Consider the following 21,233-nt stretch of genomic DNA (forward strand, 5'->3'; position numbering starts at 1 on the left):
AAGTTGGTTAGGGTCTAAAACACCTAGAATTCAGTCTCTCAATTTCAGTTTTAATAACAATTCCAAAATTTGACTGTTGGCATCAAGTATAAATTTGGATATTTTACTCTCCTTAACATTTGTGAATGAACTATGAGTATATAAAATCAGTTTTGAAAAATTCAAGCAGGTGAGTATACCCATGTACTATAAAAGATGAAAGAACATATTAACTGTGTTCTTAATGTAACATGCCATGATTTCAAGATTACAGAAATTGGCAGAAGCTTTTGGAGTCTTAAACAGCCTCTCTAGGAAGTGTATCTATATTGGGCAATTGCTGAATTCCCAATGCTTATAAATTTGACGTTTCAATGAACGATATGAAGGATACTATGTGAAATAAGCAAGAATATATTCATTTAAATATTTGTCACTAGAATCCAATTTTAATCAATGTAATGCATTCAAGTGCATAGAATTAATGCATTGGCCTTTGCCAAATGGCATTTCTTAATCTAGAAAATATGTTCTTGTTAAAGGAAACTATAAGAGTCCAAATCTTGTGAACTTTTTTTATATTGCTTGACTTCTTGATTCAGAATTCCTAAAATCGACTGAAGCATACCATAAAAAGTTTATTTGTTGGTATAGAAAAAGCATATTTCTACATTTATTGAATTATATACCTGTTGTTTACTGGTGTCATGAATATATACAAGCAAATACAAATTATAGCCAGAACTATTTCATTAACTGTTTTTAACATATGAAATGACTATATTATGGCTTTTCTATGATATATGCATCAACTTATATGGTATAAACTAGTAGGGTTACAAATAAATTTTTTTTTATTTTGTAATTCTCAAACATACATTTCTACAACTGATTCTTCCCTTGACACTTCATAACTTCATTTACAATTAATAGAATTTATACTCATTAGGTAAAGAGTCTTGAGTGTGTAGTGTTGTGTTTCTTTTAAAAACCTTAAATGAAAATCATATTCTTCTGCAGAAAGGAAATTCTGTTACTATAAATTAAGTTTGCTAAGTAATTCGTTAAAAATGACCACAACCTTTTATGAATTTAACAAGTTTAAGCAAAATGTTATAACTGCACTGGTTCTGTTTTATTTTAACTTAATAGAAGTTACATTTTAAGGCTCAGTGCCTGTAGCTTAAGCAGCTAAGGTGCCAGCCACATACACCTGAGCTGGTGGGTTCAAATCCAGCCCAGCCTGCTAAACAACAATGATGGCTGCAACCAAAAAATACCTGGGCAATTGCGGCAGGTGCCTGTAATCCCAGCTACTTGGGAGGCGGAGGCAGGAGAATCACTTGAGCCCAGGAGTTGGAGGTTGCTGTGAGCTGTGATGCCACAGCACTCTACTCAGGGCAACAGCTTGAGGCTCTGTCTCAAAAAAAAAAAAAAAAGAAGTCTTACATTTTATAATGGACTCAAGAGTACATTATTTTGACTCATTTAGAATATGGTAGTAAATAAATAACTAACACTTTGAGTGATACTAGAGTTATTTTAATATCAATATATGACAACATTCTAATATCAATACCTGACAACATAAGCTAACTTAGAATTGATTGCTGCTCATTAATTCCCATTTTTATAGATTTTTCCTTATACTTTTCTACATGGAAGGATGTCTATTATTCATTAGCTATAATTTCTGGGTTGTTGATTATTACTTAGCAAGGTAGAAGTATAACCTTTCGTTTTCTGATTACTTGTTTTGCCCCGTTTGGAAACTTTCTATGCCTGAGACTTGAATTTGAAGTACTTTGCTAGATCTAGTTTTCCTATTGGAGCACTTTGTGGGTTATTAGCCATAAGTGAGTTTATTTTCCTGAGAAAATGAAAAATATCACTTTAGAACAAGAATGAATAGAGGCCAAAGTCGTCAAATATTCCCAGCCTGTGCTTTATAATTAGGTGAAAAACTGAAAACTGTTATTCTTATTTGCCTTCCCTCGGGGTGTGAACACTTGATATAAAGATTAATATCACCCCCTGTGTTCTTCCTGTAAAGGCCTTAATGTGTATTTTCAGTGACTGTATTCTTAACTGATAGTCCATACTTGGTCCCAGACCTCCACAATTTGCATTTCGTTCTGAATTTACATTCACTTTATGTCCCATAGAAACTCTTTAAAGTGAAGTGTTTTTATGATTATTATGAAACTCTGGAAAATGAAGTTTACGGCAAAAGTGGCAGTCATCAAAGCACAGTATAGGGAGAAATTTAATGTAAACCCAGAGTTTCCTTACCCTACCCCAACTTGGGAAAGGCTGATTTCTCTTCTTTTACACATATTAGAAGGTGAAAGCATTAAAGTTTCTTTGACAATAAAACTTCTGATAATGTCCAAACTATTTTCATGTATTCTAGAACATTAATTCAATTTGATAGACAAGCTATACTTAACTGTGACCTATGGGGTTTTCTGTTATTCAGAGATGATTCCTTTGCAATTTGAAATCTTAATTTCAAACTAAACAGTGTACAATGTCTGAGATTCTGAAGGCATACTTACACCATTTAGATGAAGTGAAGAGTTTGTCTACAAGAGGAGACTAACAATTTTCACAATACAAAGTCTTAGCAACTAACTAGAGCAGGTGGGTTCTATTTTTTATTTTATTTTTTATATGTAGCTTTCCTGCCTATTTTTTGCAATGTTTAAGTCACTCTCACTGAAGAAAAACAAAATACTCTGTATTTCATGGAATAAAAACTCATACATGACATGTTAAATCCAGATACTTCTTTGATCAAACAAACCAGCATCATATAGTGTAGAAATAAAAATAACAGTAAATAGGTAAGATGCTATTAGCTATAATGTCATAATCAAAACAGAAAATCTAACAATAGAATTAAACTGAGTATTTTGAGCTCAGTCGGAACATTTAGTGAAATGTTTCTACCAGATCTAGAGTTGTTTTGAAATCCTTGCTTAGGAATATCTTAGTGTAAAAATTTTGTGATAAGCCACCATAGAACGTTACTTTTATTTGAAATTGTTCATTCATAAGAGACTTAGTGTCATGAGTGGCCACCCTGCCCTTCACTCTTGAACAGTTCAGATAAATGTATTATTTATTTGCATTCTATCATATACATTATTTATGGGAATTATGCTATCACTTCACAGAGCATATGGCATTTATTTTCATGAGAGCCGGGTGGCATCTCTGCCCAAGGTGCTATAGCCCTAATAGATACTAAGGATTATCCTCATAGCACAGATAAGTATCCTTTCTTATAGAGTCATTACATGTTTATATTTCATAGCTCTAGATGGAAATGCATTTTGTCATTTTCATTTTAATTATCATAGTTTTCTTGTCTCCAGCATCTAACAAAGAGAATCAGGAACCAGGATCTTGTTGATAAATTAGTATGTTTGAGAAAAAGAAATAATATTGAGGTAGCAGAATATTTTAACCCCTTCTTTTCTTTTATTGTGCTTTTTTCTGTCCTTAATGTGTTCAAAAATTTTCTGAGGAATATTTCCCCTGACGTTTTTAAAACTGGTTGTGCATTTCAAGGGTTGCCCTTATCGTTTCACCATATTTGGGGATTTCACAAGTTGTGTTTATTAAGAAAATCACCAAGAAAAATGTCAACCTTGTTGTATCTTGTACTTCCTTGCTCAAAATAATAAAGACATGTAGACTATGCTTGTTTTGCTCATATCAACTACATGTTGGTGTTCAAATATCTTTTATTCTAGTAATTATTCAAAGCCAGTAACAATCTGCATTTAAGTGAGTATAAACATTTTTATTCGAGAATTTGGAATTTGCAGCAGCTCGATTTTATTTTCCAGATTACTCTGCCATTTCAATTAGGTGCATTGTTCTTCTCTCTACTGTTGCGACAGTGTAAAGGTTTGCATGCCACCCTGATAGTGAGTGTTTAATATTTATTGAGGGCATGTTGAGAACATGCTGATAGAAAAAGGGGGGAATCAAACATTGACAAATCAATTATGGGGCTTTTCGTCACTTGTAGCATACTTCCAACACTCCAAATACTCTATAACTATTAAAATAGTATGAATAGCCCCTGGAATAATATAGCCTTTGGGTATGGCTGGAGAACCGCATTCTGATTAACTGGAATTTCTTAAAAAGTGCAGGGTGCAACTCAGCATCCTTCTTCTGGAATTCACAGTTGCTATGGTTGATCTCTTAGTTAAGCACCTTGAAATACAGGGTACTTGGCCATGGCCATTCCAGGAACCAGAAGCTCAAATTAAATTTCAAGATGCTCTCTGATGATTTTGTCTAAGGTAAATAATGAAGGAAGGGGAATAGTATTCTCCCTACTTCCCTATGTGATATTGTCAGATAACTTAAAAATTTAGAAATCAAGTGAGATACTTGAAAATAAAATTGAATCAAAACATAAAAAACAAGAAGTGCTTCTAAAGAAACCATTGAAAAATTAGAAAATATGCTATTACTAATTAGTAGTGGAAATCAACAGTAATTATGAATTTTTACAATTCTTTATTCAAAGTACCAAAGTAGTATAATTCTTTATTCTGCTCTAAGGTAGTAGAATAAGACCAGACTGTATCTTGGCTGAATTTTCTTTTTGCTTCTCATATCAAAATTGTATACTCTTTGGTTTGAGAGCATAGAATTAGAGAAGAGAAAACTTCAGAAACATTTAAGAAAGAACAATTAAGTGTGCTGATTATAACTTCTAGTTCCCCACCCTTTCAGGCAGGCAGTGTTGTATTGAAGTATGTACAGCATGAAGTCAGAGCACTCATGTTTGAACCTAGACTTTTCTTTAAGAGGGTTAAGTCACTGCACCTTGATGAGCCTGCCTTTCAGATCTGTAAAATGGGCCTGATGCTGGTACCCACTTCACTGAGTTACTGTAAGAGCTAAATTACGAATTCACCAGAAGTATTTAAAATAGTAATCCCCCGTAAAAACTAATTAAGTAGTATTTTACCGTCTCACTTATATTCTTTCAAACCCTTAATAATGAGCTGGAATTGGGGAGTAAGGATTGGGTATTGGTTGATGTGAGTGTTGTTTTATAGAATATTTTATAATCATAGAGTTTAAGAAAAGTATCATCTTAATTGCTACTATGTGGGGTCGTTTTTATTCTGATTTCATCATATGAACTATGAACAAGGAGAGTGAACCCTTGATATCTTGCTGAGATACTGTACCAAATCACTGCAAAAGCACTCTTAGGGTAAAACGATTCTTGCAGACCTTGTCCTAAGTTCTTTCTCCCACATTTCTGAGTGCACATGCTTCGTGCTAAGGTCTGATTAGTTGCAGGATCTTACTATCTACTTGTACTCAGGGTACAATGTTTTCTGCATTAGTGGATGCTCTTTTTGCTAGGATGCTTGCCTTGAAAGCTTGTGGTTTAAAATTGTTTTATATAAGACACTTTTGAGTTTATTTTATCTTAATTTGTTTGCAGAACAAGGAGCACTGATACTATGTTACAAATGTAAAGTAAAACATTGGGAAGCAAACAATCTTATAAAAGGGATTTTACAACACCAGGTATACTGGCATGCAATTTACTGATTCTTCTCCCACTGCTAAATAGAAATAATAAAAAATAATCTAAAATTCAGCAGAAAGCTCTCAGCAGGTAAATGAAGAGTATGGTTTAAAATATTTAGGTATAAATATTTGGAAATAGAGTGTGCTAACTGGATTAGGTTTTTTTTTTTCAGTCAAACATTTAACTCTGAACTATAGGATTTAAGGGGTAAAGCCACATAGTGTCATTAAAATCATTAAATGTAAGCATTTGTTTTTATTAATAGTTTGCCAGTTGTAGTATAATGACAGAGGAAAAAGGAAGGTTATTAAAACATAAGTATATATTTTTAGTAAGATTTTTAGTGTTATGAGGCTTTATCTTGTCCACTCTTTATGAGATTTTTCTCTATAACGAATTGCTTAGTAGAATTTGAATTATATGCATCTGAATAATTTCTCTATTAGTCACAGTTTTTTACTTGCCAGTTTTGAGACTTGGTAAAACTTGTTGTCAGTTCTTATCAATAGCCATTTTGTTGTAATTATTTTTTTCCTTATAATTTGTCTGAATGTACTACATGTTGAACTCTACATTATCTTCTTAGACCACAGTGGGGTCACTGGGATGATGTTAGCATTGATTCTCAAAGTTGGAGAATTGGGCAAAGTGTATCAGATCAATGTTGTATGGGTTTCATCAGGAAAGCTTTTGGAATATTGTGGGGGTTGTATTATATCTGTAGATCTTGGCTTACCATTGTAGATTAACTTTTAATTTCTTGGGTAAATTATTCAATTGTGCAGATTACTAAAGTCCTGAAAGTATCCGACTTGAGATCTAAGGGCCATGGGAAAGTAGGGTTTTAAGCAGCATTGGGCAAGTGTCTCATGGTGTTGAGTCTGAGCTTCCCAAGGTCACTGCCCTCACAGTCAGCCACAGGGGCCAAGCCCTGAGTGTGGAGAGAATGAAGCCTGGATATTTGTAGGAAAGTGGGCAAAATAGTTAAGGCCCAAGAGACTTTTAAAATATACCTGACAGCCAAGTTGCTTTAAGTTCTATTACTATGTGATTTAAAACATTAGATTCATTTTCCACGTTCTTTCGCTTTATGCCTCATGCTCAGGATGGGTTCATGTTACTGTGTGCACAGAGGTGGGGGCACACAGGTATAACTGTGTGTCCCTCTGGGTCTGCACCTGGGCTTCTGAGATTCCAGGGACTCACACAATCACCTGAGAGAAAACTTTTCATTTAAAGATAAAATTACTCCTTGGAGAATTTTCGCCAAAGGCAGAAAAGCACAAAAATTTTCTTCCTCTTCACTGCATGCCTCATTACACAGAGATAGAGGATTCAGTGTTTGAAGAATTATCATTTTGGTAGGTTTTATTTGTGGTACATGAGAACTGGGAAATATAGAACTCAATGTAACGGACATTATCTCTGTCTCTACATATTACTCACCCCCGCCATCATCTTATTATACATAGTGTGATTACATACATACACGTACATACACACATATATTTGAAAGCAACACACCATATATGAAATATTTAGGTATAAGTATTTGGAACTATCAGGGTGCCATAATAAATATTTTTCATGTATTTGACGTTGTTTAGCTGTTAACATCTTAGAACTCTAGCTCATTGGATGCTGACTTAGATGTGCTGGGTGTAAAGATGCTGGCTGGCACCAGAGTGGGGAGCATGGCACCTAACAGATGATTAGATGATCGAGCTGCAGCTTTCCATTAAAAGACCCCAGTGGCAAATAAGGTAGGGCTGGGACTATGAGAAGAGGAAATGGGGTGTGTTGGTGAGAGCCACTGATTCTTAGGTGGGAAGCTGGAATTCCATGATCTTACCACTAATTTACCATCTGCCCTGAGTCACCAAAATTACCCTTCAGGCCTCAATGAAGTAAAGTAATAGGCACATTTGATCATGGCATTAAAAAGAGGCTTGACAGGACCCTGGCAGACCTACAGACTTGGCAAAGGTAAGTGAGCAGGAGAGCCGACAGGGAAGGAAAGGAGAAAAAGGAGTGTCGCCCAGGAAACTGGGCTGAAGTGTGCAGGGGAGGAGACCTGTACAAAGTGGCCTCTCTGTGGAAGGCGAGCGTGGGCTGCCGTAAGGGAGCACCTCAGGACCCCACCAGAACCGAAAACTACTTCTGTGCATTTTCAGCAGGACTGTGTGTGGACTTAGAAAAGGCTTCTCTAAAACGCACTATTTCGCACCCAGACCAAAACATTCCAATATGGCTTCCAATCTATGGCAGCCGTGCATACTGAAGTATTAACTTTTGAAGGCTTCTGGCATTTAAAAACATCCACATGCTCAAAAGGTAACAGAATAGTTTAACTGAGTTTAAAAAAAATTTTTTTTTAAAGAAGACAAAGTGAGACATATTGCCTAAACTTGTGGTTAAATGAATTTTTCTTAGTGATTTCCAGGGATTGTTCTGGAAGCCTATATAAAGAATGTTACTTTTTTCCCTGAATCACCTGCATTTAAAATTGAGTGGATTTACCACCAAGCAATTACATTTTGAGAGGAGCAGCCTTCACCCAGGGTGCTAGCAAACTGTAGGTGCTCAATATGTGGTGGTGACATGGGTTGAATGAGCATGTGGTATGTTTGGTTATCAAGCACAAGCAAATGGGAGCCACCAAGAATTTCAACAGGAGTTTCAACAAATCAGGCTTCAACTCACATATGACCGGGCATGGTGGCTCATGCCTGTAATCGCAGTACTTTAAGAAGCCTAAGGAGGAGGCTTTAAGCCAGGAGTTCGAGACCAGCCTGGGCAACATTCCAAGACCTTATTTATAGAAAAAAATGAACTCGATATGGAGGTACAGGCCTATAGTCCTACCGACTTTAGAGGCTAAGAGGATGGCTTAAGTGCAGGAGTTCAAGCCTTCAGTGAACACGGTGGGTGCTCTTGCCTGGGCAACATAGAAAGACTCTGTTTCTAAAACATAAGCAAATAAATAAACACACACAAAACATTTTCTAAGCATCCCCTGTTCCCCAACTTCAAGCACACACAGATAAATATGCATCTATTTCTCACAGAAGTTCTCTGGCCTCCTCTCTCCTTATTTCTCTGCTGTGGGTCTCTGTAGCCCCTTTCCTTGGGTGGTGTCATTGACTGAGGAGTGTATGAGAAATTGTATTTGTTGAAGTCAAGTGCTTTACGGATCCTGAGGGACACTGCTTAGACGGAGGTACAAAGTCAAGGGAAGGGGGCTAATTTGATGTGACTCCCCAGCAGTCTAGAGTGGTGACGTGCAGCAATCCATGCACTGGGCTGCACAGGTGTGCACATGTGTGCATGCACAGTTGGTGGAGACTGGGTGGGAGTATGTGTGTGCCTGAGCGTGCACACGTTACTGCATTCCCCACACGGACTGACGACTCTCCTGAACTGAAGAGACTAAATTGTTCATCTCTGGAGATGAGCCAGCTCTTTTAGGCCACTGGGGATCATTTACTAAAGAGACCCTGGTGATTTGAGAGAGTAAATGTTTCTCCTCAGAGAGAAAACTGCCTATTGATAAGTGTGGACTGACTTCAAATTTTGAACACTGTGATTATTTCATCAATTTCTCCATAGTTGCTAGCTGACCTCTTCAGGGTCAAGATCATCACACTCTCAGTCAACCCCCTTCTGAAGGGTACTAGTCGGGTGCAAGTTTTGAAGGGGGGTAAAAAAGGCCTATTTATTTTTGGTTTTAAAAAATGTGGCTGGCATCATAATGATGTGATGAATGAGTGACGGAGGAGATGTGTCAAAATGCTTTGCATACTGTAAAGTGATTTATAAATATTAGGTATCAAATTAAAGTTGATGGGGTGGGGAGGAGCAAACCACCTGTAAAATCATGTTATTGCAAGGTGAAAATAAGATCAGTTTGCTTTCCCCGAGCACACACCAGCTGGGAGATAGCCCAAAGGCATACCAAGCTGTGCACAAAGTCAGCTCAGGTTAACCATTCTTTTCAGAAGGTCTATAAACTGAATATGCCTGTATGTAGGTATTTCAGTGTTGTCTTAGGTCAGCCTGTGTTGTTACATTAAGAACAACCATGGCTGGCATTTATTGAGCACTTGCTGCATGCTTGGCAATTTACATATGTTGTGTCCACAGGGGACTACTTTTTATCTCCATTTGGAGGTTAGGACATTAAAGTTTCAAAAGTTTGTGACTTGTCCAAAAACATGTAAGTGGCACAGCCAGGTTTCAAGTAGGAATCTAGCTAGCTTCAAATTCCCTTTCTTTTAACCATGTTATGCTGCAACCGAGTATTAATGTATTTTTATAGTAGTGTGTGTTTGAGTGAATGCAAATATATTTGATGGGTTTAAATTGTGCAAGTCTTTTTTAGATGTTTTGTGCTGTATAATACAGATGATCACAGTATTAGATAACCATTTAAAACAGAGATTCTCTATAGATTACTTGAGTCATTCACTCAGTCATTCATACATATTTGTATCTACCATAGTATAGACATCTTCCTAGGATGGGAAGGATGGAGGATATAAAGATGAATAAGGTACAGTCCAGGACTTTACAACCTTCATAACATGGAACTGTAGAGAGGCACAGTGGTCATCACAGAGCAATGAGAGAGTGAAATGACAGAGGTGGGTGTGAGGTGGCCTGAGCGCTCAGGGGAGCAGAGCCTCACTCATCCTGAGGAGCACGTGTATCCTGGGGAGGTGCTATTTGAGCTGGACCTTAAGACCAAGAAGGAGATGCTCAGGGGCTGGAGCCAGGCAGGGCACAGCAGGCAGAGAGAAGTTGGATGATCATGAGGCTGGAGGAATAAGCAGCAGAGAATCTGTGCGAAATCACTTGCTGGGTGTTGCTGGAGTCCAAGGAACAAGGAGAGGTGTTCTCCACAGGGGAGATATTGCAAGGCTTCAGGCTAAGGACCTCAGATCACACTCTGCAGGCTGTAGGGAGCAGCTGTCATTCAGTGGACATTTTCTGAGGGATAGCTGAGTCCTGGGGACTGTGCTTCTGATACTCAGGATGCAACAGGGAGCAAACTGACAATGTTCTTGACCTTGTGGAGCTTATGTTCTGGTGGAAATGAACTCTTTAGAAGCTGGGGAGTTATTAGGGCCTTAAAAAGAATAGCAATCACTAAGATGAAAAATGAGAGATTTATTTGAGAAATATTTGGAATCAAAGTGGACCAAGACTTAATTGATAGAATTGGGAGGTGTTGAGTAAGAGAGAAAGACAGCCATCATGAGTGGTTCTTAGGTTTACAGCAGGGATACCGGTGTGATACCTACTAGGACAGTGAATAAAAAAGAATGAGTCAAAAGCATGATTTAGCCTTGGACTTGTTGAGTGAGGTGTGCATCTTTACATGGAGGTGATTTAGAGGTAGTTGAACATACACAGCTAAGACCAAATAAGAGATTCAGACACACAGATTTCCTAGCATATAGGTAATAAATCAAGCCATGGTAGAGAGAGGAATTGTCCAGGGAAAACTTGGAAAGCAATAAGAGGTCCTGAAGTATGTTCAAATTTAAAGAATGGATAGAAAAAGTTAAGGAAGGAAAGAAGAAAAGTCACCAGTGGATACCTTTGTGTGGGAAGGCAGCATAGTTTTTTTTAAATTAAATCATAACCATGTACATTTATGGGGTACAGTGTGCTGATTTGATATGCAATGTAGAATCTTTGTTTGTTGAAATATTGGTGGTCCAGCGGCTAATGAGCATCTCAGTTCAGCTCCCCAAGCATCCTGTGCCTGCTAGATGTCAGTCATGCTTTGTGCTAAGCCAGGTGAGGAAAGAGAGAGATTAAGATGCCATCCTTGCCCCTGGAGGAGCCCATAGGCAGGGGATAGCATTCCTTCTGTTTCACTACCAGATGCCAGTAAAGTTGCCTGATAAATAGAAAATACCACATAAGGAACCATAAACAAAGCCAAGTGAAGTATTCTGGAAAAGTGATAGAAGGAAATGGGAGTGTTCCAGCTGTCGAGGTTAGCAGATATAGGAAGAATCAGAGCTTGCTTCACATATTTAATCTGACTGTCTTTGGGGGACCTAGAACCAGAACATGGTGTGTGGAAATCAAGCTAGTTTGTGCATAGATTGATTAAAAAGAACTCTCTGATAGAATAATGAAGTTTCTAACTGGCATCCTGCGTTTATGACAATTGAAATAATGTCTAAAAGACATTGACTGTCATTGCTGAGTGAAGGTTCAGCTCATGGTCTTTCCCCACGTGGTTTTTGGGTCTAGCCTTGCGCCATCTCTGACAGCAGTGGTTCTCAAACTTGAAGAGAATTACGTACCCCTTTGAGAATCTGATGAAAGGTTATAGACTGTTTCCCCAGGGGAGAATATGTATGCAGATAAACACAAATAGTGTTAAAACAAGACATCCCCCCCTGCCTCTCGCTGCCCCTGAGTTTTCCATAGATTCATGGACATCAGCTTAGGAGCTCTTGCCTTAATGGATTTCTAGTAAGTGAGAGCACAGCCAATGCTTACTCTGAAATTACATAAATTGAAGAAAAAAGCCTCTTTGGGACTTAATTTAAAACCATGACTAAGGTTTGCTATACATCTAAGGCAACGCATTGTTGGTTTTACTCTGCCAGCTTTACAAGTGGCCCCAAGCAACTCACACTTAACAGATATATGTACATAATCATATGCACATAATTTATTTTAAAAATAATAATGATGTTGTTTGGTGTAACCACATATAGTCACAGAACTGTGTTACTGTAACCGAGATTCTCGGGTAGATGGATTTGGGGAAGTTCTTTCTGATTAGAGCTGTCTTGCATATTTATACCAGAAGAGTTCATGAGCTATTTCTGATACTTAGACTTTAATCATGCTTAATGAACTGAACGAAACATAATTCCTGTTCTGCTTTGGTAACCTTGTGGGTTTTCTCTGAATGCTCAGTTTCATATGACTACACTATTCTCGAAATGCTAATACACAAAATGCTAATTCCGAAAAAGGACCACAAAAGTTAGGTTTCACTTCCAAGAAGAGCATTCAGTATTCCCAGACCTTCGGAAAGAGCAAGGCTTTGAGAAGAATGATATTAGGTGAAAAATACTGGCTCCTACCTTTGGCGAACACACAAATTTAAACATATAGGTTGCACAAAATTTGGATAAACTGAGGTGGAATCCAACATTTCTTGCATGAATGCCTGTATAATGTGGCGATAGCTGTGAGAAAAGAGGAGCCCAGCATCTAAGGCCCAACACAATGAAAATGCAATGAATCGGAATGCCTCACAGATCATAGCAGAATCAGAATTTCCAGCAAGGAAAATCTTTTCATGGTGAATTAAGTGGTGGATGAAGAAAAATGGTGATGAAAAAGGTAGGCACAGATCACAAACACTGGGCTGAGGGCTCACTGCTGAAGATTTAAGAACCTTAGCTAAAGCTATGCAGAATAGAATGTGGAAAATTGAATTTACTAAACAATTAAGCATTGAATTAATCTACATCCTGCACAGTAGAAAAGTGGGGGAGGGAGCAGAGTGGAGCTGAATAAATCAGAGGAGCTCATTAAAAGATAGTGAATATATCAGGTCTGTGGTAGCATAAAGGGGGACAGTTTCCTGGATAACATGGAATAATTCTTTGGTTGTAAATCACCTTTTTGGAGTCCTAGTCTTAATCAGATTAACCAACATGCTTCTGATTAGGTTAGTCGGTGGCTCTGTGTTTTAGCTTGTTATCACTAGCTTTTCTATTAATTACGAGTCAGATCACCAGTCAACAACAGTAGGGAAGGACAACAGAAATAAAATGAGAGTGCCCAGGAGATGTCACTCGCTGGATGGCAGGCATCCTGAGACTCCCACGGGTTCCTGCAGCCTCCCACATGCCTTGCCGGTCTTTTGTTCAATTACAGTTAATGCAATAGTTTGCCATTTTCTCCTTCTAATTATATTTTCAAGTGGGATTTGTAGCACATAGAAAAACATCCTTTTACATGTCGAGGCACCGGGGTTTTGTGCCTGGCATTGTCTGTCCCCTGGGTGCTGTACCATTCTTTCTGCAGAGCTCTGAATAAACAAGTCCTTCTTTTAGAGCTGCAGTTGTACAAACTGAAAATTTATGCATTAACTGTTTGCATTCTGAGCATGTGTTCCAGATTACGTCTTACAGCATTCTTCTGGTATGCTGCAGAATGCGTGTTTGCAAAAAAAAAAAAATGCACTTTTTTCACAGTTCACATATCTTTCAATCACAGAGCCAGCAGATCAATTAGCACTGTTTTTAAGAATATGCATAATGGGCGAGTCAAACATACAAGTGGGATATCTTTCTCTAGGGCTTTATTTTCATCATTGAGGCTGCATTCATCTTCCTGGCCAAGATTATAACATAGGTGGCAGTGAAGCCTCCTTTTCAAGAAGAGTGTCTGTTTCCCTTTGATTCCTGCGTGGCCCGCCTCTTATGGATGGGATCTTTACTCTTCTCTCCCCAGGTGCCCGAGACATTTTGATCTCCTCAGCCCTTCTTATCTTGTCTGGGTTTGGAAAATACTTTTCAAGAAATAAGCAAAGAGCTCTTTGATTTTGGTAGGCATATTTAAAATGTTGGAAGGGTCAGTAGACTTTACTACTACACAGCCGTGAACCATGACCTTCTATGATGGAAATGATGTATACATATTTTACGTGCAAGATCAGCCCATCCTGCTTTCCCACTAATAATCTTGAAGACAAATATCACTGCCTAGCCAAGAGCCAGCTTTCTATTTACATCATTCCTACCGTGCAGGATGACCAGTGACTCATGAGGCTGTTTTTGAAAGCTAGCACTAAAAGCTAATTAAAATCTTTTTCTAGTGATAAAGGAAGATTTGGGAGAAGTGTCGCCATGATTGTTTCCCTCAAGAATTTAATTTACAGCCAATTTTTCCTATCTGAATGTTACTTTCAAATGCACCCAGTGATAGGAAGCAACATCTGTTTTCTGTTCAATAGTACAAGAAGGCTCTGCATGGGGGCTGAGTGTACATAGCCCATGTGAATCTATTGTTATTCTCATTTCTTTTCTGTCCCCATGCCTGGTCCATTTGCCATGTACCATCCGGCAAACAGCTGACACATACTAGCAATTGTGGACCCAGGCCTAATTGTGAGGTCTTAAAAGCTCTGCCTGTTTGTCTTCTAGCATGAATTTGAGGCCCCAATAAACCACGGCATCATAGACCACCACTCCCATTTTGCATTTCCAGAGTAGCAGACTGTTGTGCCAGAGGGTTGTTGATGTTAAAAATATAGTCAGGATCAGTGGCAGCTGATTTTGTTTTCTTCTTTGCCTGGAATGCTTTTGTTTTCCTTGAGTAATAAAACATGCAATTACTTTCAAAATAACTATTTGTAGATATTATTTTAGCTTGGAAGCAGAAATTGGCAAATTTTAAATGTGCCAGTGCAGCTCTGAGCTGGAACTGCTGTTGAACAGGAAAGATGGCCTGGCCGTCCATCTCCACCTTCCAGGCTTTGTCGTTGTGATAGTACCGTACCGACAAAGGTTAACAGACGGCTCTTATTTGGATTTCTGGTTTGTGCCTCCACAGCCCTCTTGGAACAGAGATCATGATGACACGGCGTCTACTCGTTCAGGAGGAACCCCGGGCCCTTCCAGTGGTGGCCACACGTCACACAGTGGCGATAACAGCAGTGAGCAAGGTAGGAGAGATAATCTTTCTCTCTTGCTACCTGTTTTATTTTTAAGGGTTGGAAACTCAGAAATATCTAACTAGTTACTATTTATACAGTTGTTTCCCAAAACATAAACCTCATATAACTTGAGAATCAGTTCATATTACTTTATTCTCTCATCTTTTTCTTCTTCACCACCATAAAACAGGGTCAGTGCATTGACAGAAGGCAAGAAAGAAAAGCAGATTAAAATTCTGAATGTGAATAAATAGTATGCCACTAATATCCTACTATACAAAAAAATGTACTATGATTACTTGTCCTTAGGAACTCTTCAAGAACTCGTGGAGAAACACCCAGTTAGGCTCACCGCCCCTAGCTCAGTGGTTACAGCACTGGCCACATACACTAGGGCTGGTGGGTTCAAACCCAGCCAGGGGCTGCTAAACAACAATAACAACTACAGCAAAAAATAGCCAGGCATTGTGGTGGGCGCCTGTTGTCCCAGCTACTTGGGAAGATGAGGCAAGAGAATCACTTAAGCCCAAGATTTAGAGGTTGCTGTGAGCTGTGACATTACGGCACTCTACTGAGGGTGACATAGTGAGACACTGTCTCAAAACAAACAAACAAAAAAACCCACCCAGGGCGGCGCCTGTGGCTCAGTGAGCAGGGCGCCGGCCCCATATACCGAGGGTGGTGGGTTCAAACCCAGCTCCGGCCAAACTGCAACAAAAAAATAGCCGGGTGTTGTGGCGGGCGCCTGTAGTCCCAGCTACTCGGGAGGCTGAGGCAGGAGAATCGCCTAAGCCCAGGAGTTGGAGGTTGCTGTGAGCTGTGTGATGCCACGGCACTCTACCAAGGGCAATAAAGTGAAACTCTGTCTCTACAAAAAAAAAAAAACAAAAAAAAAACCCACCCAGTTAATGTCCTCTCAAAATACTTACAGGGCACTGGACATGGCACCAACCTGTGTTGGACTTCACTCTCCATGGGGTTGAAATCACTTTTCTGGTTTTACTTATCTGAATCTTTTTAAGTGCTTGAGTTCATTGCAAAGCCAGACCAAATGAAATTAGAAAGAGATTAAAAGATAACAGGTTAATTTGATTTGTACAGTACCTTTGCACATACCTGTGTGAGTATGTGGAAGTCCATGGATGTGTGTGTTTGCCTATAACTGGCAGGAAATAAGGTTTAAACATCAAGTTAGTTTTCAGCAAAAAGGTGAATGAGTATTTATATTATCTTGGACTGCTTTTCATGAGACCCTACTGTGGTAGATTTCATGTTCAACTAATGCAGTTAAAGCTTAAAAGAGAATTCCTTATCTTACTATAAAAAGACTGCTTTATTGAAGTTGACTCTAAGCCCACAGTATGTACATACTTTAAAAATCTGGTTTTATGATCATGTTTCACCAGAGTGCTGTTAGACAACAAAGGAATTTTGTTGTCTCACTTAGTTGAGCTATATATACCAATTAAAATCATAAAGTTTACAATGAATTTAGCATGATTAATTTGAAAACAAAAACAGGAAAGTTGATTTTTTTTTTAGGCACATGTATGCTATGTGCACTGGGAATAACTTCTACAAATATAATTTTAAACATTTGAGACTTTTATTGTTCAAAGAAAAGTTGCTGACTTCATCACAACTATACGCCTAGTAAAAACGGAGCCTGGAATAGTAAACTAGTTTAGAGCTGAGGCAGAAACAGGTAACCTCTGACCTCTGACTTTTAGTGGAAATTGATATGCAGTATAAATCCAAGGGGCCTTTTTTCTTTCAAGTGTGTGTACGTGTACGTTACAGCGTTGCTGTTCACAGTGCCACAGTTAAGGTGGTGTCAGCACTTTCAATATAAAGCCCAACTTTCATAACTCTACTTACACTATGAGTTTTCTAAAAGGTGTAAATGGAATCTAAATTCTTTTTCCTGAAGCCCAAAATTGCTACATGGGGTCACAGCCTACCATTTTGTTTGTTTCTTTTTCTTTGTCATTTCTTGCTATTTAAAACATACAATCTGAGAATAGACAGGCTGTTTGTCTCATTGAAGGCTTGCAAATGGCTGAAAAGCACTTGAATTAAAATTGTAATGCATAAGTTTGCCCAAACATAATCTGATAAGAGGATTTTCAGTGGGCAAATACCCAACACCAGTTCTTCCCCTCTGACAGGCCGTAACAAGGCATTAGGAATTCTGTGTGCTTCTTTTTCCTTCAAGTGTTCTCCAAAGGTTTATTTAATAATAAGTTTGATTGGGACCGGGAGCCATATATTCCTCCCATTACTAGTTACCCTCTTAGAATGTTTCTTATTGAATTTTTTTCTCTTTCTATTTTTATCTTTAAGACCACCACCTAGTTTTTTTTTTTTAAAGCATTTTCACACAATTTTTTTTTGCAGTGATTATTTCTTTTGTTTTATTTCAAATTAATACTAGGGTACAAATTTTTAGGTTACATTGTTCTCACTTCCAAGCTAAAGTTCAAGTTGTAGTTGAACCCTTCACCCAGGGGCCGTGCTGAACACCCTACACTGTGCACATTAGGTGAGATCCCACCAATTGCCTTCCCCCTCCCGCCTCCCCTTTCCCTCGTCTCTCCTCCCTCCTCACTAGACTATATTTGTGTTTTATCCTTCATGCATTTTCACACACAATTATTTCCTTTGAATCACCTCAGCTGAATCATTTTCCTGAGTGGCAGATAAAGTAGGTCTGCTCCAGTCCCATTTGACAGATGAGGAAAATAAGATGTGGGTCTGTTAAGTGGTTTATTGAGGTCCAAAGCAGTGTCAGATCTAAACTTACAGTTTCCTTCTCATCATACTTTCTTTCCTCATCTCCCTACCAACGAACTTAAATGAACTCAAATCAGTTGCCTCCACTGTGATCAGTTAGAAACTTTCTGTGCTGATTTCCCCTGCTCACTCTGCCCACTTGACAGCAGAGGTATTGGGAGCCACACCTTGCCTGCCCTTGTGGCTTTTCTTTGGCAGTGAGATCTTTCTTGCTAAGTGCAGGAAGATGCCTGAAAGTGTTGCAGCAACAACTTATGCACCTTTCCATGCTGACCACAACCCTTCTAAACCTTTGTTCCATCCCCGAGACCTGCAGGGCTGGGTCTCTGTGCAGCCTTTGGATTAACTGTGCACAGTCACTTTTCCATGTTCCCCTGTCTGCCTTTTCTGGCAGGCATGGATGTGTGAGCTGTGCCAGCACTTGGCCCGTAGTACACGTCCGAAATAGTTATTTACACAGTTTGAGTCCATTTTAGTCAACTGAGTAAATAACAGCCCTCTCCAAAAGATTTATAAATCCATAAATATGTCTTTATACATACCCAATAGACAGAAATAACTCAATCTGTCAAGAACACATCCAAAGAGGTGTTTCCCCCAAAGACGGGAGTAATACCTATTTTAAAACTTCCTCTACTATATTATTTGTACTGCATTTCTTTTTTCTCATTCTTTTCAATGTTTATCGCTTCATTATGGCACCGGTGGTACAAAAAATAAAAAAGAAAAGAAAAGAAGAAGAAATCCTCCAGGATTTGGTCCTTTGTTAAATAACCTTATCTGATGTGCAGTGTAGGTACGTAACAGGCGATACATAACTGAGTCCTATTCTTTTGGACTTCAACATAAACCAAATAAGTTATACAGGCAATTTTTAATGTTCTAACAGATTTCATAATATAATAATAGTTTCTCGTTACAGCTCCAGCAATGTGGGGGATTTTGAGTAGCTCATAATTTGCCAAATTAGTAGCTGTTGTGATCAATTAAATAGTTTTAGTGAAGATTTTTACCTTCAGTAAAACTCCAGTCCTAAGCATTCTAAAGAGAATATATAGGGTATGTAATTGAGAAAATACCAAAGATACTATTATTCTGGGATTTAATATTCATGATTTATATAACGTATCCTTTCTCCCAATTCAGATTATTTATCGTGACAATTCTTCCTATGGTGTCTACTTTCATTTGATATCATACTCGTGACCCCAGCAGGCTATTGATTCTTTAGTGGTGAAGCCCCTTTACGTTGGTGTTTTGGGGGCAGGCTCTGACATCTGTGTTGGGTGGGGCATCCTGCCGCTGTTGCAATTACAACATCGATTTTGTTTACACTCTAACTTCCTCAAGCACTTCCAGAGATACTAGATTGAATCCTTACTTTATCCCTAGCAATTATTTTCTTTATTTTCCCATTTCACATGAGAAAGAAGTAATAACTCAGAAATAGTGAGGCGTGAGTAACTGTCAGAGTAAGCTCCAGGATGCTAGTCTCATGGCTTTGTCACTGTTTTCAGGACTGCCAAATACTGTCCCATAATATGAGGTCTGTGATGGCAGAGAAAGGCGCCTTTCATGTGTCTCTTCTTGCCTGACTGTGTGCAGCTGCTCTAGAGATCACGTCAGGGCTGCTCTGGGAAGCATGTGTTTTGGAGCTGAGGAACATGAAGCAAATCTGGTGTCTCTTCTCACGGCCATTGTCTTCCTTCCTAGCAGGGCTGCCTCGGCCACTCTCTATCTCATACACATCTTCAGCTATGATTGACCACATTGACAGTTTGGTTCAAAGTCAGGAGAGCTAAATAAATAAAAGTGATAAAATAACAAAATATGGTATTAAGGGCTGTCAGTCAGCATGGGTACTTACTGCCCTTACTTTGTGAGTGTGATCGCAGAGGCTCAGGAGGCAAGGAGACTGGCCCAAGGCCATGTTCTCGTCCATGGTGAAGGCAGGCCTTGAACAGGGGCAGTTTGACTCCAAAGCCCAAGCTCCTGACGACTACACCCTACTTGATATAGTACTTTAATGTGGCGCTGGAATGGAAAAACAGATCATTTGACAGATACTCTGTTAACAATTTGATGCCTCTTTCCCTGGTTGTCTGTCCTGAGCCTGGCACTGTGCTCTGTCACAGTAACTTTGCCATGAATGAGATAGAAGCAGCCTTAGACTCAGAGAGGTGAAACTCTGCTGGGGAGTGAGAACCTAGGTCTGCCTGCTAAGTGGAACGATGACTGAGATGTCCACAAAGGGAGTGTGGTGACTGAGATGACTAATTGCTATTATGTGCTAAGAGCCTCTACCAATTCACTCATTCAAACAATTACTGAATTGAGAATAGGAGCATGGAAAACAACTAATGATATTTCTTTTGCAGAACACTTCCTTCTTAAAACTCATCCTATTTTTCTCTTTTGTGAGGATAAAGCAAAAAGTATTATTTCGACATTGAAATTTGACGTAAAATGGTTCAATCCTAAAGTAATCTAATGATTGGTGGAACCTCTAAAACCTCTATGAACTACTCCTTTGGGGGGCAGGACTCAGATCAACAACAGTACTACTAAAAAAACCCAAAGGGCAAAATTGGTATTGCTTTTTAAAGAGGAATATTTGAAAAGCACAGCTATTTCTTTATAATAACGTATTAATAATTGCAATTCCTTCCACTATACCCCATCTCCCTCCACACCAGCTTTTGTATGAGTTCAGGCAACCTACAGGCAGAAGGCTATTCTGTTTATTATTGAGGGGAATCTCAAGGCAGTTAGCTGTTCCAGACCTGTGAAGCCAGCAGGCAGAGCTGCCTGGGAGGGGGTGGGGAGAGAGGGAGGTGGGGAAGGACCACATTTGGTTCCAGATGACTGAGCAACGATTTATATACCAGCTCGCCTTTTTACATGAAGAAGAAAAGTAATAACAGCCCAAACCCAGGCATTTGAAACAGTCAGCTGTCTGATGAATAATGGGATAGGTGGGAAGGAACGCTCTGATTGGATGTCTTAATGAGCACATTTCGCACAGGGTTTGGGCTGCAGTTCCCCTTGACCTTTGCCCTTTATTGACCAAACTGACACTTCATTTTTCACATACTTCCAATTATGGCTCAGCTTAAGTGTTGCCCTCCCTCCTTTATTTCTTTCCTATGGACAACTTGAGAGTGGTTGAGGCCACAGAAG

At 38.9% G+C, this 21,233-nt stretch overlaps 1 protein-coding gene across 3 annotated transcripts in view; it reads left to right on the forward strand.

The window, feature by feature from the left end:
- Window positions 1-21,233, forward strand: part of MEIS1 (Meis homeobox 1) — a 132,952-nt gene that overhangs the window by 13,921 nt on the left and 97,798 nt on the right. For all 3 annotated transcript variants that reach the window (XM_053588704.1, XM_053588705.1, XM_053588706.1), the window contains one exon: window positions 15,158-15,269. In XM_053588704.1, the coding sequence (XP_053444679.1) occupies window positions 15,158-15,269 (112 nt within the window). The remainder of the gene's footprint in view (window positions 1-15,157; window positions 15,270-21,233) is intronic.

The sequence above is a fragment of the Nycticebus coucang genome, chromosome 4 (assembly GCF_027406575.1).
Source record: "Nycticebus coucang isolate mNycCou1 chromosome 4, mNycCou1.pri, whole genome shotgun sequence".
Taxonomy (NCBI): Eukaryota; Metazoa; Chordata; class Mammalia; order Primates; family Lorisidae; genus Nycticebus; species Nycticebus coucang.